This window comes from Manis javanica, chromosome 5 (assembly GCF_040802235.1).
Source record: "Manis javanica isolate MJ-LG chromosome 5, MJ_LKY, whole genome shotgun sequence".
NCBI lineage: Eukaryota > Metazoa > Chordata > Mammalia > Pholidota > Manidae > Manis > Manis javanica.
In genome coordinates, this window is record NC_133160.1 from 287,275 (window position 1) to 306,306 (window position 19,032).

A 19,032-nucleotide genomic window follows, 5' to 3' on the forward strand; every position below is an offset into this window, starting at 1 on the left:
GCAACAGAGACTGCACTGTTCTGGACAAACCCTACGGGACCTGAGAACTGAGCCGGGGCCAACCCTGCCTACTGCGCGTTCTCGATGCACTTCCGAGACCTGCCTGTACCAGCAGAACCCGTGGGTCCCCTCCCTCTCTAAGCCAGCGCAACCGCCAGGAACCCTTCCGATTCGGCCCAGCCGCCCACCTTGCCTTGCAGAGCCGTCCTGGCCCCGTGGCAGGCCTTAATGCACCTGAGCGGGGCTGCACACCTACGCGGTTGTGCAACACTTGGGTGCATATGTCTTGATTGCGTGTACTCCTACGTGCAGACGACGGCCCTAGGTTTCTGAGCGCCGGTGCGGGCACCTGTCCCTCTATAGCCCGCATACCCTAAGCAAGCCGGCAAGGGTGGGAAGCCAGGTCCTAGAGAGCTAATTGACGAAGGTAATTAATTGCAGCAGATATGTTGGGAATAAGTCAGTATGTGGGCATCTGCAGTCAACGGCATGTGGGTGAATTCCGTGCAAATCTCTACCTGTGTGTTGGTGGGTATGGGTACAGGTCAGATCACCTTTGTTCATGTGCAAGGTGGACCTGCACGATAGTGCTCTGCATGTCCACGTGCACCTGTGCTCACTCTGCTGTGGGACATCCTTGGGCCTGCATACAGCCCTGGGGAGAGCGCTCAGGCTCTTGGCAGGGAAGGCAGAGCCCAGCTGGTCTAAAGTCTGGCTCTCGGCTGGAACAAGCAGCCCCCAGCTCACCCTAGCACTACTCTGGGCTCCTGGAACAAACATGTCTCTCGCCAGCTGCAGCTTCCCTGGAGTTTCTCCTTCCCGTCCCCAGCCACGCCGCATTCAGTGCCACATCTGGGCACCGATTCGGAGCCTGGGGCTACGGAGGGAAGAGGAGACACCCTGGCTGCCCTGAAATTCAGTGTGGTGGTGGGTTTTTGGGTTAGGATTGGGTCTAGCTTGTGTGAATGAGGGTGCGTACACTGGGGCAGGAGAATGGACGAAATGGTTGGGAGGGGTCGGTCTGGCCCCTGACCTGGGCGCCCTGGAGGTGCACAAAGTCCCTCGTCCCTGGAACCATTACCAGGTACGCTCAGACGCCCGTTAACTCGGCAAACACCGTTTGCCTACGCAGACCCGCGCGCCGCCGACACACCTCGGAGCTCCCGGAGCGCGCCCGGCGCTCAGGGCTCAGCGGCAGGTGCCTCGCCGCGCAGACTCGCCGGGCGTGGGGACCGGCTCGGGCGCGGGGCCGGCTGGGGCGGGGCGGCGGCGCGCGTTCCCCGCCGGCCACACGGGCCGCCCTGCGCCCGGCGAGGGGCGTGTGCACAGGCCCGGGACCCGAGGGCCCCATGTTCACGGAGCTGAGGACCAAGCTGAGCCCCCCGCGAGGCCGCGCCGGGGCTGTGCGCGCCGGCTTTGGGGAGCGCCGGGATGCGGACGGTGAGCAGGGATGGACCTGGGCGCAGGGATATCGCGGGTCGCATGCACCGAGAGGGACCGGGGCGAGACCTGCTGGACTCGGAGCTGCAGCGTGGCGCGGTGGGGGGCGCGTCCGGGGTCTTTGTCCTGCGCTAGGGGTTGGGGGGCGGCCTCAGACCTTGGGGACCAGCGCGCCCTTGGTTTGGGGGAAGTGACGGGCCCAGACTCCTGTCCCAAGCCAGGCGTACCCTACGGTCACCTTTTCCTTCTCGCGGGGACAACCTCCAACCCTGGAGGTGGGGCCGAGCGCGCGCCGAGGCCACAATCGGGCGCGGGGGCCCCCGCCCATTTCCTGCTGAAATACTGTCGCCGGGGCTGGGAGGGACGGCCGGACGGATGGACAGAGATCCCTCCCCGAGCGCCCTCAGGAAATGGGCGGGACCCGGCAGGCCGTTGACAGGTGCGGCGCGGGCAGGGCGTCCAACTGGTTTGCCTGGAGCAGCGTGCCCCGGCCTGGGGGGCCCCATGAGGCGAGGCCCAGTGACCCAGGCGCCTGTGCCCTGGACGATGCTGGTTTAGAAGTCATTTCCCGCGGTGGTACTAGACGCCACCTGGGGGCAGGGGTCACATCGGTCACACCCTCTGTCTTACTCTAGACCGCAAATTTTTAGTCACCCGGGGTCACTTGATTCCATTGAGTTTCAAGAATAGGGAGGGAGTATTAAGTCAGGGGAATCGTATGGGGTGGAAGGAGGGGGAGTTACTGAGGCCTCCTGCACACAAGGACAAACCCTGCCCAGTGGGGGGAGGCGGGGAGATGTGAAGAAGGAGGGAGGGTCCCTGCTGCAGAGAGGGGGTGGGGCAAGGGCCCTGGCCTCCGAACGGGATCCTCCCTGTTAAGTCAGGGCCCGGATGTTATGAAGATGGGGCAAACCTGGGCCCAGCCTCCTCGAGGCTCCGTCGGCTTGTGGACACCACACAGAGCCTTCATCCATCCGTGCCAGCCACTCCCCTTGTTTCAGGGCACCTCCTGTGGGTCAAGATCTGTGCAAGGTCTTGGGAGTGGCCTGTTGATATATCTGCCTACCCTGAGTCAAATTAGCCCAGAAATTTTAGTAAAACTAAAACTTGACAAGTGCAATGAAGTTGGTGTGGGAAGGGAGAGCACAGGGCATCACCTTAGTTCCCGGAGCAGAGGGCTGCACCCCGCACACCTGGATGCTAAGCAGCCCACACCCCGTGAATAACTGCCATACACAGGAGCTGTCGTAGGCCAGGCCTTGGGAGCGTGGAGGAGCAGGAATCCTGGTTATTGGCTTGAATTGTCCATGAATCACAACTGGTGAGCACAGTAGGGCAGGGGCCCAGCCTCACACACTAGGTATGGCTGCAGAGACTGAGTTCTCACACATACCCAAACCATGTTGGGCAGGCAGCACACCCAGGGAGGTCTCCCCATGGCACAGGGCCTCCCAGGACATGGGGGCCAGCATTTCCTCTCAGGTCCTTCGTGTGCACCCTGGTCTGGCTTGGCATGTGTCAGCCCAAGGCAAGGGTGAGGTCAGTGCTGTCTCAGGATAGCCCCTTGCTGGGCTATAGATCTCAGGCTCCCTGTGCCTCCCTGGTGGAAACGACTCATCCTGCTCTACAGCGGACTCAAAAGGGGAAAGGTGCTTCTAGTTCCTAGTCTTTGTGGGGGATGGGGTCATCACGACAGCTCTCGCATGCCTCCCACCTTTGGGGACTCATGAATGCCTAACTGGGAAGGCAGTTCCTTCTCCGTGGGGGGGAGAAGGGCTGAGCAGGGAGACAGCTGGCAGGAAAGGTGCCTCTGGCCCTGCTTCTAACCACTGTAACCAAGTGCCATGCTCTGCAGCCACTGCCCACTTCAGCTTCTGTCGGAGCCTCCTGGAGCACACAGTGTCAGCCGAAAGTATCCCCTGCCACCTGCCTCGGACGCCGGGCACCAGCCGCACGTGGCATGACTCCCGTGGGCAGAGAGTAGCTGGCAGCCGGCCAGTCAAGCTCCTGCAGCAGCCTGGCACAGAGGCCCCCCAGGTACCCACCCACCTTACCCACCTCAGCCCCTGCCCCGCCTACCACCTCGCTGTACCTGCCGTCCCTCTCCCCTGCAGAGCCGGCTGTACCCTGACCACTATGGCCTGTATCATACAAGTCCCTCCTTGGGTGGCCTGACGAGGCCCGTGGTCCTGTGGAGCCAGCAGGATGTCTGCAAGTGGCTCAAGAAGCACTGTCCCCACAACTACCTCGTCTACGTGGAGGCCTTCTCCCAGCACGCCATCACCGGTGCCTGGGGGCTGGGTGCGGGGGAGGGGCGCGGGGAGTCCAGGAGCCCCTCCTCCTCCACACCCACCTGCCCTTGCTCCGCTCCCCGTCGCCTCCCTCTCCCTCCGGTTCTCTGCGGGCCATTTCTGCTTTGATCTGGCCCCTCTCTGCCTGGTCTCCACCCATCCTGCCTTCCTCTGCCCCTCTCCTCTTTCTCCGTCTCCTTGAGTCTCCGTGTCCTTCCCTCCTTCGCTCTCTGCCCCAGACGTTGACCTCAGCCCCACCCTCCCCGTCCAGGCCGGGCACTGCTGCGGCTGAACGCCGAGAAGCTGCAGCGCATGGGGCTGGCACAGGAGGCGCAGAGACAGGAGGTGCTGCAGCAGGTCCTGCGCCTGCAGGTGCGCGAGGAGGGGCGGAGCCTGCAGTTGCTCAGCCAAGGTCAGTGGGCGGGAGCGGAGGGCTGGCAGAGGCCTGGGCGGGCCGTGGGGCCTCAGGGCAGAGTGGAAGATGCCAGAGACCGACCTCCCCCATCCACCCCATAGCGTCCTTCGGGAGTGCGTCGTAGCTGCCGCCAGAGGCTTGAACCCCAGACCCCAGCACTGTGACCGGAGCCCGTGGCAAGGACGAGGCAGAGCTGGCTGTGCAGCCCCTCTTGGACCCTGCAAGAGGTCCCAGGGGTTGAACCCAGCCCAGGGGACAGGTGGGACCAGGATCACCCCCTGCAGCAGCCTCGGGTTGTGCACTTGGGGTCGTGCCTGGGATTGGGAGGGCAGGCCTGCTTGACTGCGGCTTCTCCTCTGAGGACCTGAGCCCAGGCCCACTCCCTGGTGCCGCTGGCAGCATGTGGGGCAGCAGAGTGGGGTTTGGGTGTCCCCACCCAGGGAGTCTGTTTATATTCCCTTCACTCACATCATTGTCCAGCCCCACTGTCTGCTGAGCCACCCATCATCTGGGCATCCTGCACTCTCCCAGGGTGAGAGGTCTGTCTGTCTGCCCATTTGTCTGGTTCTGTACACTCCCCCAGCACCTGGAGGACTGCCCACCCAGGTGGGGTAAACTGCTGAAGCTCTCCTTGGTGTGTGCCCTCCCCTGTGCCCCCCCAGCAGGCCCTACCCACCACCCAGATAATTGTGAGCAGTGTCTGCATCCACCCAGCTGAGACCTGTGCCGAGCACTTTCACTATTTATGAAACAGTCACCAAGTCCCCATCTATTCATGGGAACTGAGACGAGAGAGGTCCGGGGTTGCCCAAGTGCCACGACCTAGCATGGCACAATGAGAAGAACCCCACAGCCAGCACCCTGCACCAGGCTCAGCCGAGTCCCGACTGCAGGTTTGGGGGTCTCCCTACCCCAGGGTCATGGAGACCTCCTTCAAGGCAGTCATGGGCAGGTATTTCCACTGGCCTTTGCTTAGGAAAACCTGGATTCACACAAGAGAACATCCTGAGGCCTGTGCTCCACCCATGCACCCACCAAACACCCAGCCGTCACCTGAGCAACCTCCCTGTGGGGCAGAGGGTCAGGGATTTGGGGCTGGTGCTGCCCAGCAGAAGGACAGTGACAGCTGGCAGTCCTGGCAGCCCCTTCTTCGTGCTCCTCTGCCCTCGCACTCCCCTAGGAGACATTGAAAATCTCAGAGACAGATTAGGCTGAGCCCCCAGCCCTTCTCTGTGCCCTGAGCTGCCTCTAGACGGGAGCTTGGTTGTTGCAGGTCCTGAGTGACATTTGGACAGCTGGCCTGGTGCCTGCCATCCTGTGCGCCCCCCACGGGAAGCCCCTTCATCCTACCTGGCTGCCCTGAGTGTCACTGCCCACCTTGTGCCATCCCAGTGCTGTCCTTTCCAAAGGGCCGGCCCCATCTCTGCCCCACCTCCTCCTTTGTCCTGCCCACCCTGCACCCCCCACTCCTGTCTCATCTTCCTTGTTTTGTGCTTTTTTATATTCTGACAAAAAAGCCAGAAATAAACCTGGTTCTCAAGTACCCTGAGCGTAGTGTCTGGCTCTAGCCAACTAGGCATGTCAGAGGGACAGGGAGCAGAGCCCTGGGGTGGGCCTGGCTTTGGGAGGGGAGGGTGCCCAGCTCAGCTGCCTGCAGCCAGGGCCACCAGGAAGCAGTGGTGTTGCATTCTGGTGGAGTGTCTGTTTACCCAGGACCTGGCAGGGACAAGAGGCAGAGGCTGGAAATGTGGGTTCAGCCCTGTGGACTGCCCCAACATAGGCGTGTTAAGTTCCTGGGGCTGCTGTAACAAATGACCATGCCAGAGGCTCAGCACAACAGAGACTCACAGTTCTGCAACACCAGTCTGAAGTCTGGCAGGGCCATGCTCCTGTCAGGACTTGGGGAGACACCACCTCACCTCTCCCAGCTTCTGGGGGCTGCCCTAGGGATCCCTGGGCTCATGGACATATCACTCCATCCCAGGCTCCACGATCACACTGCTTTTTGAGTTAAATCCCCATCCTAAAAGGACACTTGTTACTGGATGTAAGGCTCACCTGGATAATCCAAGGTGATCTCCTTATTGTAATCCCTAACTTAATCGTACCTGCAAAGACCCTTTTTCCAAATAAGGTCTCATTCACAGGTTCCAGAAATTTAGTATGGCTATCTTTTGGGTACCCCCGTTCAGCTCCTCACACAGGGCATTGATTGCCTTGGACATAAGAAACACACACGTCACAGCACCTGCGCTGACACACATACCCACACAACAACCAGACAACAAATAACAGAGGCATTAACTGACCACTGAGGTCTGGACACACAGAGCTACCATGACACCAGCATCCAGACTCACAACATACCCTGATACACAATGACCCCCTAGCTACAGGAACAGGTGCCAGAGCACACCCCATACACAAACACACACAGCATTACATGACATACACGTGCTGCAGCCTGGACATACATCTGCTAAGAGTTAGACACCCCCCCACCCCCAACTCTGTCAAGTCCCCGGGTATGAACAGACAGGCACCTTTCTCACCTAGTACAGTACACACAGATATACTCTGACACTGTGATGCCCAAATAGGATGCTGCTGACACGCGTGGTCATTCAGATATATGCCTATCAACAGATGATGACAGGCCCCGTGTGTGGACATGCAAATGCCCACAGAAAGCTGATAACTGGATGCACCTAAGGGCACAACTGATCCCTGCTGAAATGCTGCTTGTCATGTCAACATTCCCTGTTCCTTCTGGGGTCACAAAGGCCTCTCTCAGGCTCTGACTTCCAAGGGAAGAACTGACACGCTGACCTCTCCACAGAGGGCCCCCACTCTGCCTCTGTGTGAGCACTTTCCGCAGGCTTTGGGAGAAACGGATCCCAAGGGAGGAAAGTTAGACCCCAAATCCGCCCCCAAGCAGTGCAGTCAAACCTGCTTCAGGGTAGATGGGTGGAGGGAGGGGCACTGGTGCGGGGTGCGATGGGGCTCGGGGAAGGCGATGCAGCCTGTTAACGACATTTCCCAGCCAGCATCCCTTCCCCAGTCCCTTTCATTCCCAAGTTCTGGTGGAGTCGGTGCCCCAAACCTCCAGACCTAACACCAGCAACCCCGCCAAGCACCAGGCTCCGGGGCACAGAAGAGCAACTGCTCCAGAACCAACCCGCAAAGCAGAGGAAGGCTGGTCCGACGGTCGGTGGCCTCTAACTGCCCCGGCACTGCCAGGAGCCTGGCGATGCTCTGAGGGTGGCCACAGGGCTAGTAGCTGGGAGAAAGGCCAGATCCTACTTCGCAGGCTCAAGGCCCCGAGATGTCAGTTCAGGGCCACCAGAGGACAGTGACCTCCCCCGCCACACCGTCCCAGCCAGGACTAGAGACATCTGGCCGCTTCAATCTGCGCGCGCTCGGCTGGGGCAATACCCACCGCCCCACCGTGCCTCAGTTTACCCCACTACTTGAAAAGCGCCCTCTGCTCTACCGGCGGCATACCGGCCACTTTGCACCGGAAGCCCCGCACACGGGGCGACAGGGCCGCGAGGCCGGGGACCCGCAGGCCGTCCGGGCCCCCTCCCCCGGCAGTCCCTCCCCGTCGCGGAGCCGCCGCAGGAATACCGCGAGAGTTCGCCCCCTCCCCCCCACAGTAAAACTGTCAAAGGTGGGAGGGGCGGGAGCGCGCATGTGCGCAGCGCGGCGCGCAGCCTGCGCCGCCCGGACCCCGCGCCCCGCGCCCCGGCCCGGCCCGGCCCGGCCCCCGCCCGGCCGCCGTCCCGCGGGCGCCGCAGGTAAGCGCGCCGCGCCCCCGCCCGGACCGCGCCCCGCTCGGCCGCGCCCCCGCCCTGACCCCGCGCGCCGCCGGGCCGGGCCCGGGCCCCGCGCCGCCCCCGCGCGCCCGGACCCCGCGCCGCGCCCCGCGCCGGCGCCGCGCGCCCGCCTCCTCCTTCTCCAGAAAAAGTCGCCATTTTGGTTCACTGCCTCCGGCCCCCCCAGGCGCCCGCGATCGGCCCTCGGGGGCCAGGCCTGCCCGCGCCCCGGCCGCAGGTGACAGGTGGGTGGCAAGGCCGGCGTCCAGGTGTGCGGCCCCCCGCCGGCCTCATCCGCCTCTGAACCGGTGCGGGGTTCCGGGCCGGGCCGCCGTGGCGGTCCCGCTGCCAGCGTCGCCTCCCCCGAGAGGGTCCCACTTCTGCCACCCTGCTGGGCCCTCTAGGAGCATGGAAGTCCTTTCTCCTCTCGATGTGCGAATCACCGGCCCTGGATGGAAGGAGGGTGTCTGCCTTCTAGGTCAGCCCTGGCCTGAGGCCCCCCCAGCTCCGAATTCTCCACGTAAGCTGGAGAAACACTGGAAAGGGTCCCAGCAGGCACCAGCACCGCAGGCTCACAGGGCTGTGGTGACTGATGTGTGCATGTCTCCTTGGGAAGTTGCTGTGCGAGGACTTCCAGAGAACTTTGTTTAGACCCATCAAGACCAGCCAGCACTCCCTCCAGGACCAGGATATGGGTACCTCTTGGCCATTTGCAGTGACTGTCCTGACCTTTGACCACAGCCTGCCTAGGTGGCCTCTGGGCCCTCCTTTGCATAGCAGCCCCTTCCCATCTTCTCTGATTTAAATTAATTAAAAACTACTAGGGGAGGGGTCACAGCCCACACAACCCGCACCTTCTGTGGCCTTGAGTGCACCCATGGGAGGACCCAACAGGACTGAGCTCAGAATGCCCCCAGCTCTCAGGGTGTGGGGTCCCACAGAGGCGCAGTGTCAGGCAGCAGGGTATTCCCTGTGGCTGGTGGTCAGTGGAGTGGGCCTGCAGGTGGGGGGCAGGGAGGCTCTTGAGTGCAGAGGGGAGGAGGGGGTCGGCCACGCAGAAGGTGGCTGAGGGGCCCAGCATGAGTGGAGTGGCCTTGGCTGGGACAAGGCCAGGAAGATGATCAGGTAGGGTGGCTCATCTGGGCACAGGGACCACAACCAGGTGCTGCAGGGTCCTTGGTCTGCCTCCCAGGGGGGAGGGGAGGCACCTGCATTTTCGGAGCAGGCTAGGGGCCTTCAGTGCCTACCTTGGCTGTCTTCCATCTGTGTCCTGGGGAGAAGGACCTAGGGATGCCTGCCAGGTAGGGTGGCATTGTTTAGGGCCTGCACAGGACTGTGCAGGGAGGTGTCCTGAGGTGTTGGTCTAGGGCAGCCTGTGAGCCAGCATCCATACTGCTGTCATAATTGTCCCTGGGAGAGGCTTCCCTTACAACCACTCCACCTCTCCTGGGGCTGCCCCAGCCCAGCCCCCCATGTGAGGTGTGTGATTCTCTGCACACTCTGGAGCCTCTGTGAGCCGGTGAGGGTCTCACGACAGGGTTAGATCCTTCCAAGCGTGTCTTCCAAGTGTTTCCTGGGTCATCTTGGAAACCTCGGCTGGGCAGCCCTCCCCTAAACCGGAAGGCCCCATCACCTACTTCCCCTAGTGGCCAAATGCACCTGTGGGCAGGCTCTCCTTCCCTGGACCTGTCTGGGGGTGGGGCTTGAGGGCAGCCCACTCTAAGTCCTGAGTTGGACCTGGTGGGCCTTACAGGTCTGTCCACTTGTTCTGCGGAGATGACTGATCCTTTCTGTGTCGGAGGAGGCCGCCGGATCCCAGGGTCCAGCAAGAGTGGATCTGGGAAGGATAGCAGCCGGAACGAGGTCCGGCTTCCTGTGCTACATGACCCACCAAAGCCGGGTAAGAGGGGTCAGGCCAAGATCAACTCCAGGCGGGCATGGGCAGCCAGTGCGGGGTGTGGGCGCCTCCCCAGACATCCAGCTCCTGAGTTTCTGGCCAGGCCACCTGGGCTCCTGAGAGCCTTCCCATGCTGGGGGCAGCCCAGATCCTTGATTCTTGTCCTAACTGACCACAGGCTCCTGCCCCCATTGCCACAGTGTGGGGCAGATGGGACTCACTCTAGGCCTGACCAGGCCCCCGGGTGGCAATGTGAGGCTGCAAGGAGCGCAGCCTCCAAGCCTGGGCATATTGTGTGCCACAGGGATGCCGGTGGTCCGGGGTGGGCAGACGGTGCCTAGCCAGGCCCCCCTCTGCTTTGACCCTGGAAGTCCAGCCAGCGACAGGACAGAAGGGAAGAAAAAGGGACGTCCAAAAGCTGAGAACCAGGCCCTCCGAGACATTCCCGTGAGCTCCTTGAGGGCTGGGGTGGGGCTCATGCTGGGGTCTGCCTCTGCCTGCCTTCCACACACCCAGCACCAAGCCCTCAGCCTGTGTTATGGCCGGTCTGTGTTTCTGGGACTCAGGGTACTGCCTAGGGCCTATGGGACGACATCTGTGGGACTCTTAGGAGCGGCCCAGAGCACTGCCACTGCTCAGGGTGGCTTGCATCCCGCTGTGGTCCCAAGGTTGAAGGGCTCTTGCAGCTGGTCTGTCCTGTAGGCTGGGAAGGGCACTTTGTCGGGGTTGGCAGAGGCCCAGGTATGGGGTCAGCGCCCCGGCCTTTCCCACGCCAGCTCTCCCTGATGAACCAGTGGAAAGATGAATTCAAGGCTCACTCGAGGGTGAAGTGTCCAAACTCGGGGTGCTGGCTGGAGTTCCCTAGCATCTACGGGCTCAAGTACCATTACCAGCGGTGCCAAGGGGTAAGGGGCTGGGGGCCAGGGAAGAGGAGGCTGGGGCTTGCCCTGCCCCAGCCGTTGGCCCAGGATGTCTGGGCAGAGGCCAGGCAGCCCATCCCATGCCTCCTTATCCCCCAGGGTGCCATCTCAGAAAGGCTGACCTACCCCTGCCCCTTCTGTGAGGCTGCGTTCACCTCTAAGACGCAGCTAGAGAAACACCGGATTTGGAACCACATGGACCGACCCCTGCCTGCCCCCAAGCCTGGGCCGGTCAGCCGGCCGGTCACCATCAGCAGGCCTGTTGGAGTCAGCAAGCCCATTGGAGTGAGCAAACCTGTCACTATCGGCAAACCCGTGGGTGTCAGCAAACCCATTGGCATCAGCAGGCCTGTGACAGTCACCAGGCCTGTGCCAGTCACCAAGCCTGTGCCAGTCACCAAGCCTGTCACCGTTACCAAGCCTGTCTCGGTTACCAAGCCTGTCACTATCACCAGGCCTGTCACAGTCACCAGGCCTGTCCCGGTCAACAAGCCTGTCACCGTCACCAGGCCTGTGCCGGTCAACAAGCCAGTGCCAGTTACCAAGTCTCTGCCAGTCACCAGACCTGTTCCCGTCACCAAGCCAGTGACAGTCAACAAACCAGTGCCAGTTAGCAAGCCTGTGCCGGTTGCTAAGCCAGTGACCATCAGCAGACCAATGCCGATGACAAAGCTCATGCCTGTCACGAAGCCAGTGACGGTGAGCAGGCCCACCACCATCAGCAGACACACGCCTCCCTGCACAGCGGTGCTGCTCACCCCGCCTGAGAACAAAGCTCGTGCCACCGGGAGGGGCAGCAGCAAGAAAAGGTATGGGGACTCCTTCCCGGTCGGGGTCGGGGTGCTTGCCTGGCCTCAGTGTGGGGACCATAGGGCCCGAAGGGGCCTCCTACCTCCTGACCCCCTGTTCCCCGCAGGACTGCAGACGGCTTGGATGCTGGCCCTGTCCCATCTAAGCAGGCCAGGCCAGAGAGTGGGGGCCACAACTTGGCCTTTTCGCTGAGCACAGACCCTGGCAGCAGCTCCCTCTCTCTGGGCAGCAGGCCCCTGGGGGGCAAGGAGGCGCCGAGGACCACAGGCTCCACATCCCCACCTGAGGAGGGCGCAGAGCGCACAAAGCATAGTAAGGCGAGAGCGGGGGGGCAGTGGCCAGGGTGGGGCTAGTGGCCAGCTGGCTCTGGCCTCTTGACAGTTATTTGACCAGAATCTTGGCTGCCCATTTTCTCTCCCCCGAGTCAGGAAGGAAACAGAAAACACCCAAGAAGTTTACGGGGGAGCAGCCGTCCATCTCAGGGACCTTTGGACTCAAAGGTGATGGCCTGGCCAGCTGGGCACCTGCGGGGCTGAGTGTATGCGTAGGTGTGCCCCCTTTGGAGCCCACCCCCACCCCACCCATGTGTGCATACAGGCCTGGCCAAAGCGGAGGACAAATCCCGCATCCACCGCTCCAAGAAGCAGGAGGGGCCAGGCCCCGAGGACATGCGGAAGAAGGTGCCGGCCCCCACCAGCACTGTCACCAAGGAGGTGCCGGCCCCTGTGGCCCACCTGTCTCCAGGTCTTGACTGTGGGGCGGACCCTGAACCATAGGGATGGGAGGCTGAGCATAGACTCTGGGCTCTGTGCTTGGTGTCCAGGGCTTCCAGGAGCCCCGGCAGCCTCTGAGGCCATGGCCCCACCCTGCAGGTGTCCCCGAGGAGCAGTGGCAGCGGGTCATCCATGAACGGGGGGAGGCTGTCTGCCCCACCTGCAGTGTGGTCACCCGGAAGACCCTTGTGGGGCTCAAGAAGCACATGGAGGTTTGTCAGAAGGTAAGACAGCCCCAGAGGTGCCAGGAGGGCAGGTGCCCCTTGGCCAGTTTCTGATGGGGCTGGGTCTGCAGCTGCAGGACGCGCTCAAATGCCAGCACTGCCGGAAACAGTTCAAGTCCAAGGCTGGCCTCAACTACCATACCATGGCCGAGCACAGTGCCAAGGTATGCCCCTGGGCCCGACTGCCAGCTGGCCCTGACCCCTGGCCATCGGCCTCCCACTCCACCCATCCCACCTGCCCAGCCCTGACCATGACCTTTCATCACCACACCTTGGCAGAGCTTAGTGGCTCCCATGCCCGACCTTGGACAGCCGTGGCCCTGACCCCTGGGCAGGGGCAGGAGCCTTGTGGTGGTGGGGCACTGAGGCTGGGCCTGCCCCCCAGCCCTCTGATGAGGCCTCGGAGGGGAGTGAGCAGGAGGAGCGGGAGCGGCTGCGCAAGGTGCTGAAGCAGATGGGGAGGCTGCGCTGTCCCCAGGAGGTCAGTGGGGCCGCCCAGATGGGCAGCACGTGTGCGGGGCAGGGCATGGCCCTTTGCCGGCCACTTACTCGGCACCTGACCCCCAGGGGTGCGGGGCTGCCTTCTCCAGCCTCATGGGCTACCAGTACCACCAGCGACGCTGTGGGAAGCCGCCCTGCGAGGTGGACAGCCCCTCCTTCCCCTGCACCCACTGCGGCAAGACCTACCGCTCCAAAGCCGGCCATGACTACCACGTGCGATCGGAGCATGCAGCTCCGGTGAGCAGCCTACAGCCGGGTCCCGCCTGCCCTTGGGCTGTGAGCACTTGTGCCCATATGCTGCCTGCTGCATGTGTGCTCTCCCCTTCCTTCCTGTGGGCGTGTGCACTGGGGGTGTGAGCCTGGGACCGGGGCGCCTCTGTGTCCCCAGCACTCTTGCTCACGCGTTCCCTACCCGTGGCACATGCCCCTGGGTCCCCACACCTGGCTCCAGTTGCTTAGCCTGGCCTGCTGCCCTGCAGCCCCCTGAAGAGCCCGAGGACAAGCCCTCGGAGGCTGAGGATCTGCCGGGCATCGAGCGGACCCCTAGCGGCCGCATCCGCCGCACATCGGCCCAGGTGGCTGTGTTCCACCTGCAGGAGATTGCAGAAGATGAGCTGGCCCGGGACTGGACCAAGCGGCGGATGAAGGATGACTTGGTGCCCGAGACCGCACGGGTGAGCTCTGCCAAGGCTCCGGCCCCGGGTTTCTGAGCAGGTCATGCCTAAGCTTGGGGTCCCCTGTGATGGACACCCCTTGACTTGGGCTTTCTGCTAGCCTCCTGAGGTTCAAATCTGCTGCTCATGGAGGCCGCAGTGGAGGGCCTTCTCAGAACGGCCGTCTGTCTGGGTCAGCTCTGGTCAAGCTGCTCTGTAGCATCCTAACATGGGCCCTTAGACTCACCCCACGCTTGCCTATTTTTACAGCTCAACTACACCCGGCCAGGTCTTCCCACACTCAACCCCCAGCTTCTGGAGGCCTGGAAGAATGAAGTCAAGGAGAAAGGCCACGTCAACTGCCCCAATGATGTGAGCTGGGCAGGCTAGTGGGGGTGTGTGGGGACACTGGGACCCAGGGACAGAGAGTCCAGTTGTGGTCCTGGGTGCAAGCCCTCCGAGGGACCAGCCTACCTGTTTAGGTAGGGATCCTTGGAGCCCTGCAGGGTCCTCAGTCAAACTCCATTAGCAGAGAGGCCTTGACCTCAGCCCTAAAGGCCTAGCCTGCCCACACCCCCAAGACTCTGGGGTCAAAAGCCCCCACTTGTCCCAGAGAGAATCCAGATCCCCTGGGCTGGGGTACGGGGTACACATCATGTGCAGGCGCCCTTCGGAGGCCCTCCCCCATGGTTGCCTCCTATCCCCAGTGCTGTGAAGCCATCTACTCCAGTGTGTCAGGCCTCAAGGCCCATCTTGCCAGCTGCAGTAAGGTTAGTTCCCAGGCCTGCCCTCATGGTGGGGAGGGTGCTTGGAGCTCCCAGCTACTCCCCAAGGGCCCCCACACGTTGGGTGTATGACCCCACCTCCACAGGACAGCCCCTTCCGTGAGCCCAGGGACTGGCAGGTGCCTGTTGGCCAGCCCAGCCCAGGATGCTTGGCCAGGCCCCTGCCTTAGCCCTCAATCGTCAGTCCCAAGTTGTCCTATCTGCAGGGGCTCCTTGTCTGCATGGTTAACAAGTGGGCATGCTGACCTGGGCTTGGGGTGAGGGGCCCCCCACAGAGGGCTGTGACCCTTCTCCAGGACGCTGCCTCCGCCCGTCCTCCCCTCCCCAGCAGCAGTCCCGAAGCCCACCCGTCAGGCACCCATCCATATAAGCTGTGGTTGCCCTGACTCTGGTCACGTGGGTGGAGGGTCCTGGGTGGATCTGGGCTCTTCCAGTCCTCCACGGTTGGGGTGGGGGCCAACTTGGGCTGGACTGCCCATGCCTTGCAGGGAGACCACCTGGTGGGGAAGTACCGCTGCCTGCTGTGTCCGAAAGAGTTTGGCTCCGAAAGCGGCGTCAAGTACCACATCCTCAAGACCCATGCAGAGGTGGGGCGGGCTGGGCCCAGTGCGAGGGGCCTGCTGGGCCCGCAGCTGCACAGGCTGGCCACGGAGGCGACTGGGCTTGGGGGGTAGGGGGGTGGCAGGGGTGATGGCTTGTGTGGTATTTGCGTGAGCACGTGGCCAATGTTGGAAAGTCTGGCAGTTTCTCTTCAAAGCTGCTGCTGGCTTCCCCAGAAGAGGGGTGACCTTGGGCGCTGCTTTTTCCAACGCCCCGAGCAGAGCCCCCCACGGGCTGCCAGCCTCGGCACAGGAGCTCACCGAGCCCCATGCTGGGTGTCCTTCCCCGGGGCCCATCACAGCTTTTCTGTCTCCAGAACTGGTTCCGTACCTCGGCAGACCCACCTCCCAAACACAGGATCCAGGCTTCACTGGTGCCCAAGAAGGAGGAGAAGAAAAGTCTGTCAGGTGGGAAGAAGCGTGGCCGCAAGCCCAAGGAGAGGCCTCCTGAGGAGCCCATGCTCAAGATGCCCCCACGCCGGGACGACTGGCCCCCAGGAGGCAGAGACAAGGGGGCCCGGGGCTCCGCCAGCCGGAAGGTGGGAGCCAGCAGGGCAGCTGAGAAGTGAGCGAGGTGGCTGGCAGGCGGGTGGGGCCCGGCCCGGCCCCCACTCTGGCCGCCAATCCCCTGTCCGTCCAGGGTGGGCGAGCTAGCTTCAGGACCGCCTCCTCTCCAGTTCTCCAGCCCCCACCCTGCCTAGCCATCTGCCCAGTGGGGACAGCCAGCCCTTCTCCCTGACTGAAGGTGGCCCTTCCCCAGGGCAGGCTGCCGCAGAGCACACCCGGGAGGGCCGGTGGCTACAGTAGTGCAGTAGCATGAAGGGGGGGCACCCGTGGGCCTGGCAGAGTCCAGGGCCCTAGATGAGCAGGAAGAGCATCTTCAGCCTGGGCCTCTGGGCCTCGGGGGTGGGCAGAGCAGGCAGATGGCCTTGGGGCCCTTGCCATGCAGCTCTGTGCCCTGTCTGCTTCCTCAGGCCCAAGGCTCGGGGTTCCCTGGTAACCCATGGTTCTGGGCTGATGAGGGCACCTGACAGCCTTGCCTCTACCCGACACTGGAACTCAGCACCCCCAGCTACCTCCCAGGACAGGCCCTGAGTCTGACTGCCACCATGCTGACCTGACAGCCCCTGGCCTCCCTGTCCTCTCGCCTCTGGTCTCTCTGCTTCTGTTCTCTACCTCTCCTGGCCCTCCCTCCCTGCCTCTGCGACCTCTGCTGTGCTTGGGCCCACCCCCCTGCCCCACCGGCCCGTGCTTGTCATGGTAGAGGTGGCGGCCCTGCTGACAGGGCCCTCTGCTGTCCCCAGTGGTGCCCCCTGCTTGGGGTAGGGAGGTGCTCTGCTCTTCCCACCCGCAGGGCTGCAGAAGCAGGGGCTTGGGGCCCAGGGGCCACACAGGGCATGCTCTGCCTCTAAGCTCTGGCTTCGCTAACTCCTTGCCTAGGTCAGGGCAGCCTGGTTGGTTAGCAGTGGGCTAGCTTGGGCTGTGGTGTGGACCTGGGGCCTGTTGGGTGGCCAGCTGAGGCCTTGCTCTGAGGAGAGACACTGCAGGAAACAGGCTCCTGTCTTCCGGTCTCGGTTGGCCTGTGGTCAAGCCCCCGCAGGAAGCCCCTTCCCCTCTTTTTTACCTGCTTCTCCATTTCTGGTTGTGTGGTCTTTTGATACAAGCACTGAAGGCCAGGGAGGGGGCTTGGCCAAGGTCACAGTGGTCTGGTATTGTCTCCTCGGCTCTGTCTTGGCTCCTTCTGGGGCCCAGAGGACAGCTAGGTCAGAAGGTTGGGCAAGGGTCAGGCTGGAGTCCAGAGCCCCCAGAGGAGGTGGCCATATGGCCTCTGGCCTCTTCCCTGGGCCCTGCCTTCCAGCTGTGATTTTGCAGGGAGGCAGGGGTGCTCAGACTCACTGGGCTCAGACAGGCCATGTTCCCCTGGGGGGTGGGGGTGGGCTGAGGGCTTGGCCTTGGTGGTCCCAGACGATGTGAATTTTGATATTTGCCCGTGTGCGTGTGTCTCCTGGGTGTAGTGGGTGCCAGTCTTCTTGCTGTGACAAGTAACAATCTTTTTTTTATTCTGTTTTTTTATACAAAAATTCACAACAATCTGACATTCTGGTGCTAAGGGTTTCCTGGTGCCGACGGTGGATCTAGGGGCTGGGCTGGGGTCCCTTCCCTGCTCAGGGAGGCAGTGCTTACTGGGCACCCCTCTGCCCCCCAGCTCCTGTCCTCATGCAGTCCCTGGAGAGGAGGGCTCCAAGCTGGGCTCAGTTCTCCCCCACCTGCGGCAGGGAGACGGGTTCCAGGGGAACTTTGGGGCCAGTTTGCCACACTGCCTGTCTCTAGCTGCTTCTGTTGAGCAAAAGGCTCTGACCCTGGGCAGCCAATGGCCTGATGTCCTAGGGAGGGGCTGTGGAGATAGGTGCTCCCCTCGCCTCACACCTTGATCTGATCGAAGGTGGAGGCGTGGGCAGTGGGTGTGATCCAGTGTCAAAGGCCAAAGCGGGCAGCATGGCAGGCCTTTGGGCAGGAGGGCTGTCTTTCCTGTGTTCCTGGGTGTCACTGTGGTGTACAGCTGATGGAGGAAGGGGTAGGGCCAGGCAGCTGCTGCAGGGGCGGCCTCAGGAGGTGGGGAGCAGGTGCTGGCAGGAGCCCCAGGTGCACTTTGTCCTTGTCACCAATGGTTGGAGGAGGTTGGACCTCAACACCTCTGCTGGGGATAGGCACCCACCCCAGCCTCTCAGGTACTTGGCCCTTGGGGAGTAGTGGGCTGGTTTTTGCTGTGGGGTGAGTTTCCAGGTCACCCCCAAAAGTCCATAGATGGTCCCTGGTGTGAGAACCCCGCCTAGATGTGTAGGAAGAGATGGGGTCCTGGGTAACTTGATGTTTAGCACTTTAACCCCCTTCTGTGTCTTTAAAGTAGGCATGGGGGCTGCTGCCAAAAGTGGCTATTGGGTTGGACCCCCTCTCTCCCTTCTTCTCCCCCTGCTTCCTCTGCGTTGACTGGTGAGTAGTGATGGCAAGCCGGGCTGCAGAGCTCCTCCGAAGCTAGCAGAGCCCTGGTTGGCTCAGTGGGATCTGCCCACCCACTCTGGCAGGAATGAAGCCCGGTAACCACCTGGCTTTGATTGACACCTTCAGCGAGAGGGACCAAGTGGCAGCCCTCCTCCCCACCTTGTCGTGGGCATGGACCCTGCCTGAGACCCAAGCCCAGGACACAATTCTGGGTCCCTTTCTGAAGATCTACCTCTGGCCCAGCCCACCTCCTTTGGCCTGAGAACAGGAAAGGGCCAACTCAATGGGCTGACACTTCATACAAAAATAGGATGCACTTTACTTGCAGAGGCAGATGAGGGTGTGCCCTGGTGTGATGGGTGTCCCGGCGGTAATCCCCCTCCTATCCCTCTAAATCAGAAGGGAAAGAATGGGTGTACTCTGGCCCGCAGCGGGGAGGGCTGTTCCCGTGTGTCCCCGCCCGGTGGGCCCAGGCGGCTTGCCCTGGAGGCGTGAGTTTCAGGGGGGCTGGCCAGCACCTCCAGCCTGGCAGCCACACGTCCCGTACTTTGGGTTTCATGGTTTGGGTTTTTTAATGCCAGTTCTCCGTACATAAGTGCATTTTGAAAGAGAGGTTCCAGCTATCACTTGTAACCATATATATACATATATATTCTATCTACAAAGTGTTTATTTGCAAAATGTTTTGAGGTGAGCTCGGGCCCTGCCCGCTTTGTGACCATTTGTCCCCGGTCCTCGTTCTCGTCCCCTGGCCCTAGTGGCGCGGGGGCGGATCTTCAACTGTATGTATTAAAAATGACTGTATCAAATAAATGTTTATTGATTTTTTTTCCAGGGGCTTTGTGCGGCTGAGTTTGTGTTAAAACGCGGGGCGGGGTCCTTCTGGGCGCGGACGACGTCCCGCACGTG

The 19,032-nt window shown here is 62.2% G+C and overlaps 2 protein-coding genes across 13 annotated transcripts; both read left to right on the forward strand.

The window, feature by feature from the left end:
• The first annotated feature begins 433 nt into the window (after positions 1–433).
• SAMD10 (sterile alpha motif domain containing 10) lies at positions 434–5,689 on the forward strand. Of its 3 annotated transcripts, none has more exons than XR_005058098.2 (6): positions 434–1,440; positions 3,296–3,477; positions 3,555–3,726; positions 4,003–4,143; positions 4,248–4,678; positions 5,420–5,689. XR_005058098.2 is itself a non-coding variant. In XM_037006607.2 (5 exons), exons 1-5 carry the CDS (start codon positions 966–968, stop codon positions 4,268–4,270), a joined length of 993 nt encoding a protein of 330 aa, XP_036862502.1. In that variant the 5' UTR covers positions 434–965; the 3' UTR covers positions 4,271–5,689. The 3 variants fall into 3 exon arrangements, 1 of the variants encoding a protein (XP_036862502.1); XR_005058099.2 differs by having other exon boundaries at positions 4,248–4,405; XM_037006607.2 differs by having other exon boundaries at positions 4,248–5,689.
• Positions 5,690–7,824: 2,135 nt separating this feature from the next.
• Positions 7,825–18,957, forward strand: ZNF512B (zinc finger protein 512B). Of its 10 annotated transcripts, XM_037006569.2 has the most exons (19): positions 8,067–8,481; positions 8,578–8,656; positions 9,715–9,861; positions 10,163–10,305; positions 10,635–10,763; positions 10,878–11,587; positions 11,695–11,900; positions 12,017–12,088; positions 12,186–12,332; positions 12,461–12,585; positions 12,657–12,749; positions 12,971–13,066; positions 13,153–13,323; positions 13,566–13,760; positions 14,010–14,111; positions 14,447–14,509; positions 15,013–15,111; positions 15,441–15,662; positions 16,098–18,957. In XM_037006569.2, exons 2-19 carry the CDS (start codon positions 8,653–8,655, stop codon positions 16,152–16,154), a joined length of 2,781 nt encoding a protein of 926 aa, XP_036862464.2. In that variant the 5' UTR covers positions 8,067–8,481; positions 8,578–8,652; the 3' UTR covers positions 16,155–18,957. The 10 variants fall into 10 exon arrangements, with proteins under 10 accessions (XP_036862466.2, XP_036862465.2, XP_036862464.2 ...); XM_037006571.2 differs by lacking the exons at positions 8,067–8,481; positions 8,578–8,656 and adding an exon at positions 7,825–7,943; XM_037006566.2 differs by having other exon boundaries at positions 8,067–8,656.
• The last annotated feature ends 75 nt before the right edge of the window (positions 18,958–19,032 follow it).

Coding starts and splice junctions, on each gene's coding strand:
- SAMD10 (XM_037006607.2), top strand. CDS start 966: ATGAGGGTGCGTACACTGGGGCAGGAGAATGGACGAAATGGTTGGGAG. Junction 1,441..3,295: donor GGAGCGCCGGGATGCGGACG/GTGAGCAGGGAT, acceptor CATGCTCTGCAG/CCACTGCCCACTTCAGCTTC. Junction 3,478..3,554: donor CTGGCACAGAGGCCCCCCAG/GTACCCACCCAC, acceptor TCTCCCCTGCAG/AGCCGGCTGTACCCTGACCA.
- ZNF512B (XM_037006565.2), top strand. CDS start 8,370: ATGGAAGTCCTTTCTCCTCTCGATGTGCGAATCACCGGCCCTGGATGG. Junction 12,586..12,656: donor ACATGGAGGTTTGTCAGAAG/GTAAGACAGCCC, acceptor CTGGGTCTGCAG/CTGCAGGACGCGCTCAAATG. Junction 13,067..13,152: donor GGCTGCGCTGTCCCCAGGAG/GTCAGTGGGGCC, acceptor CCTGACCCCCAG/GGGTGCGGGGCTGCCTTCTC.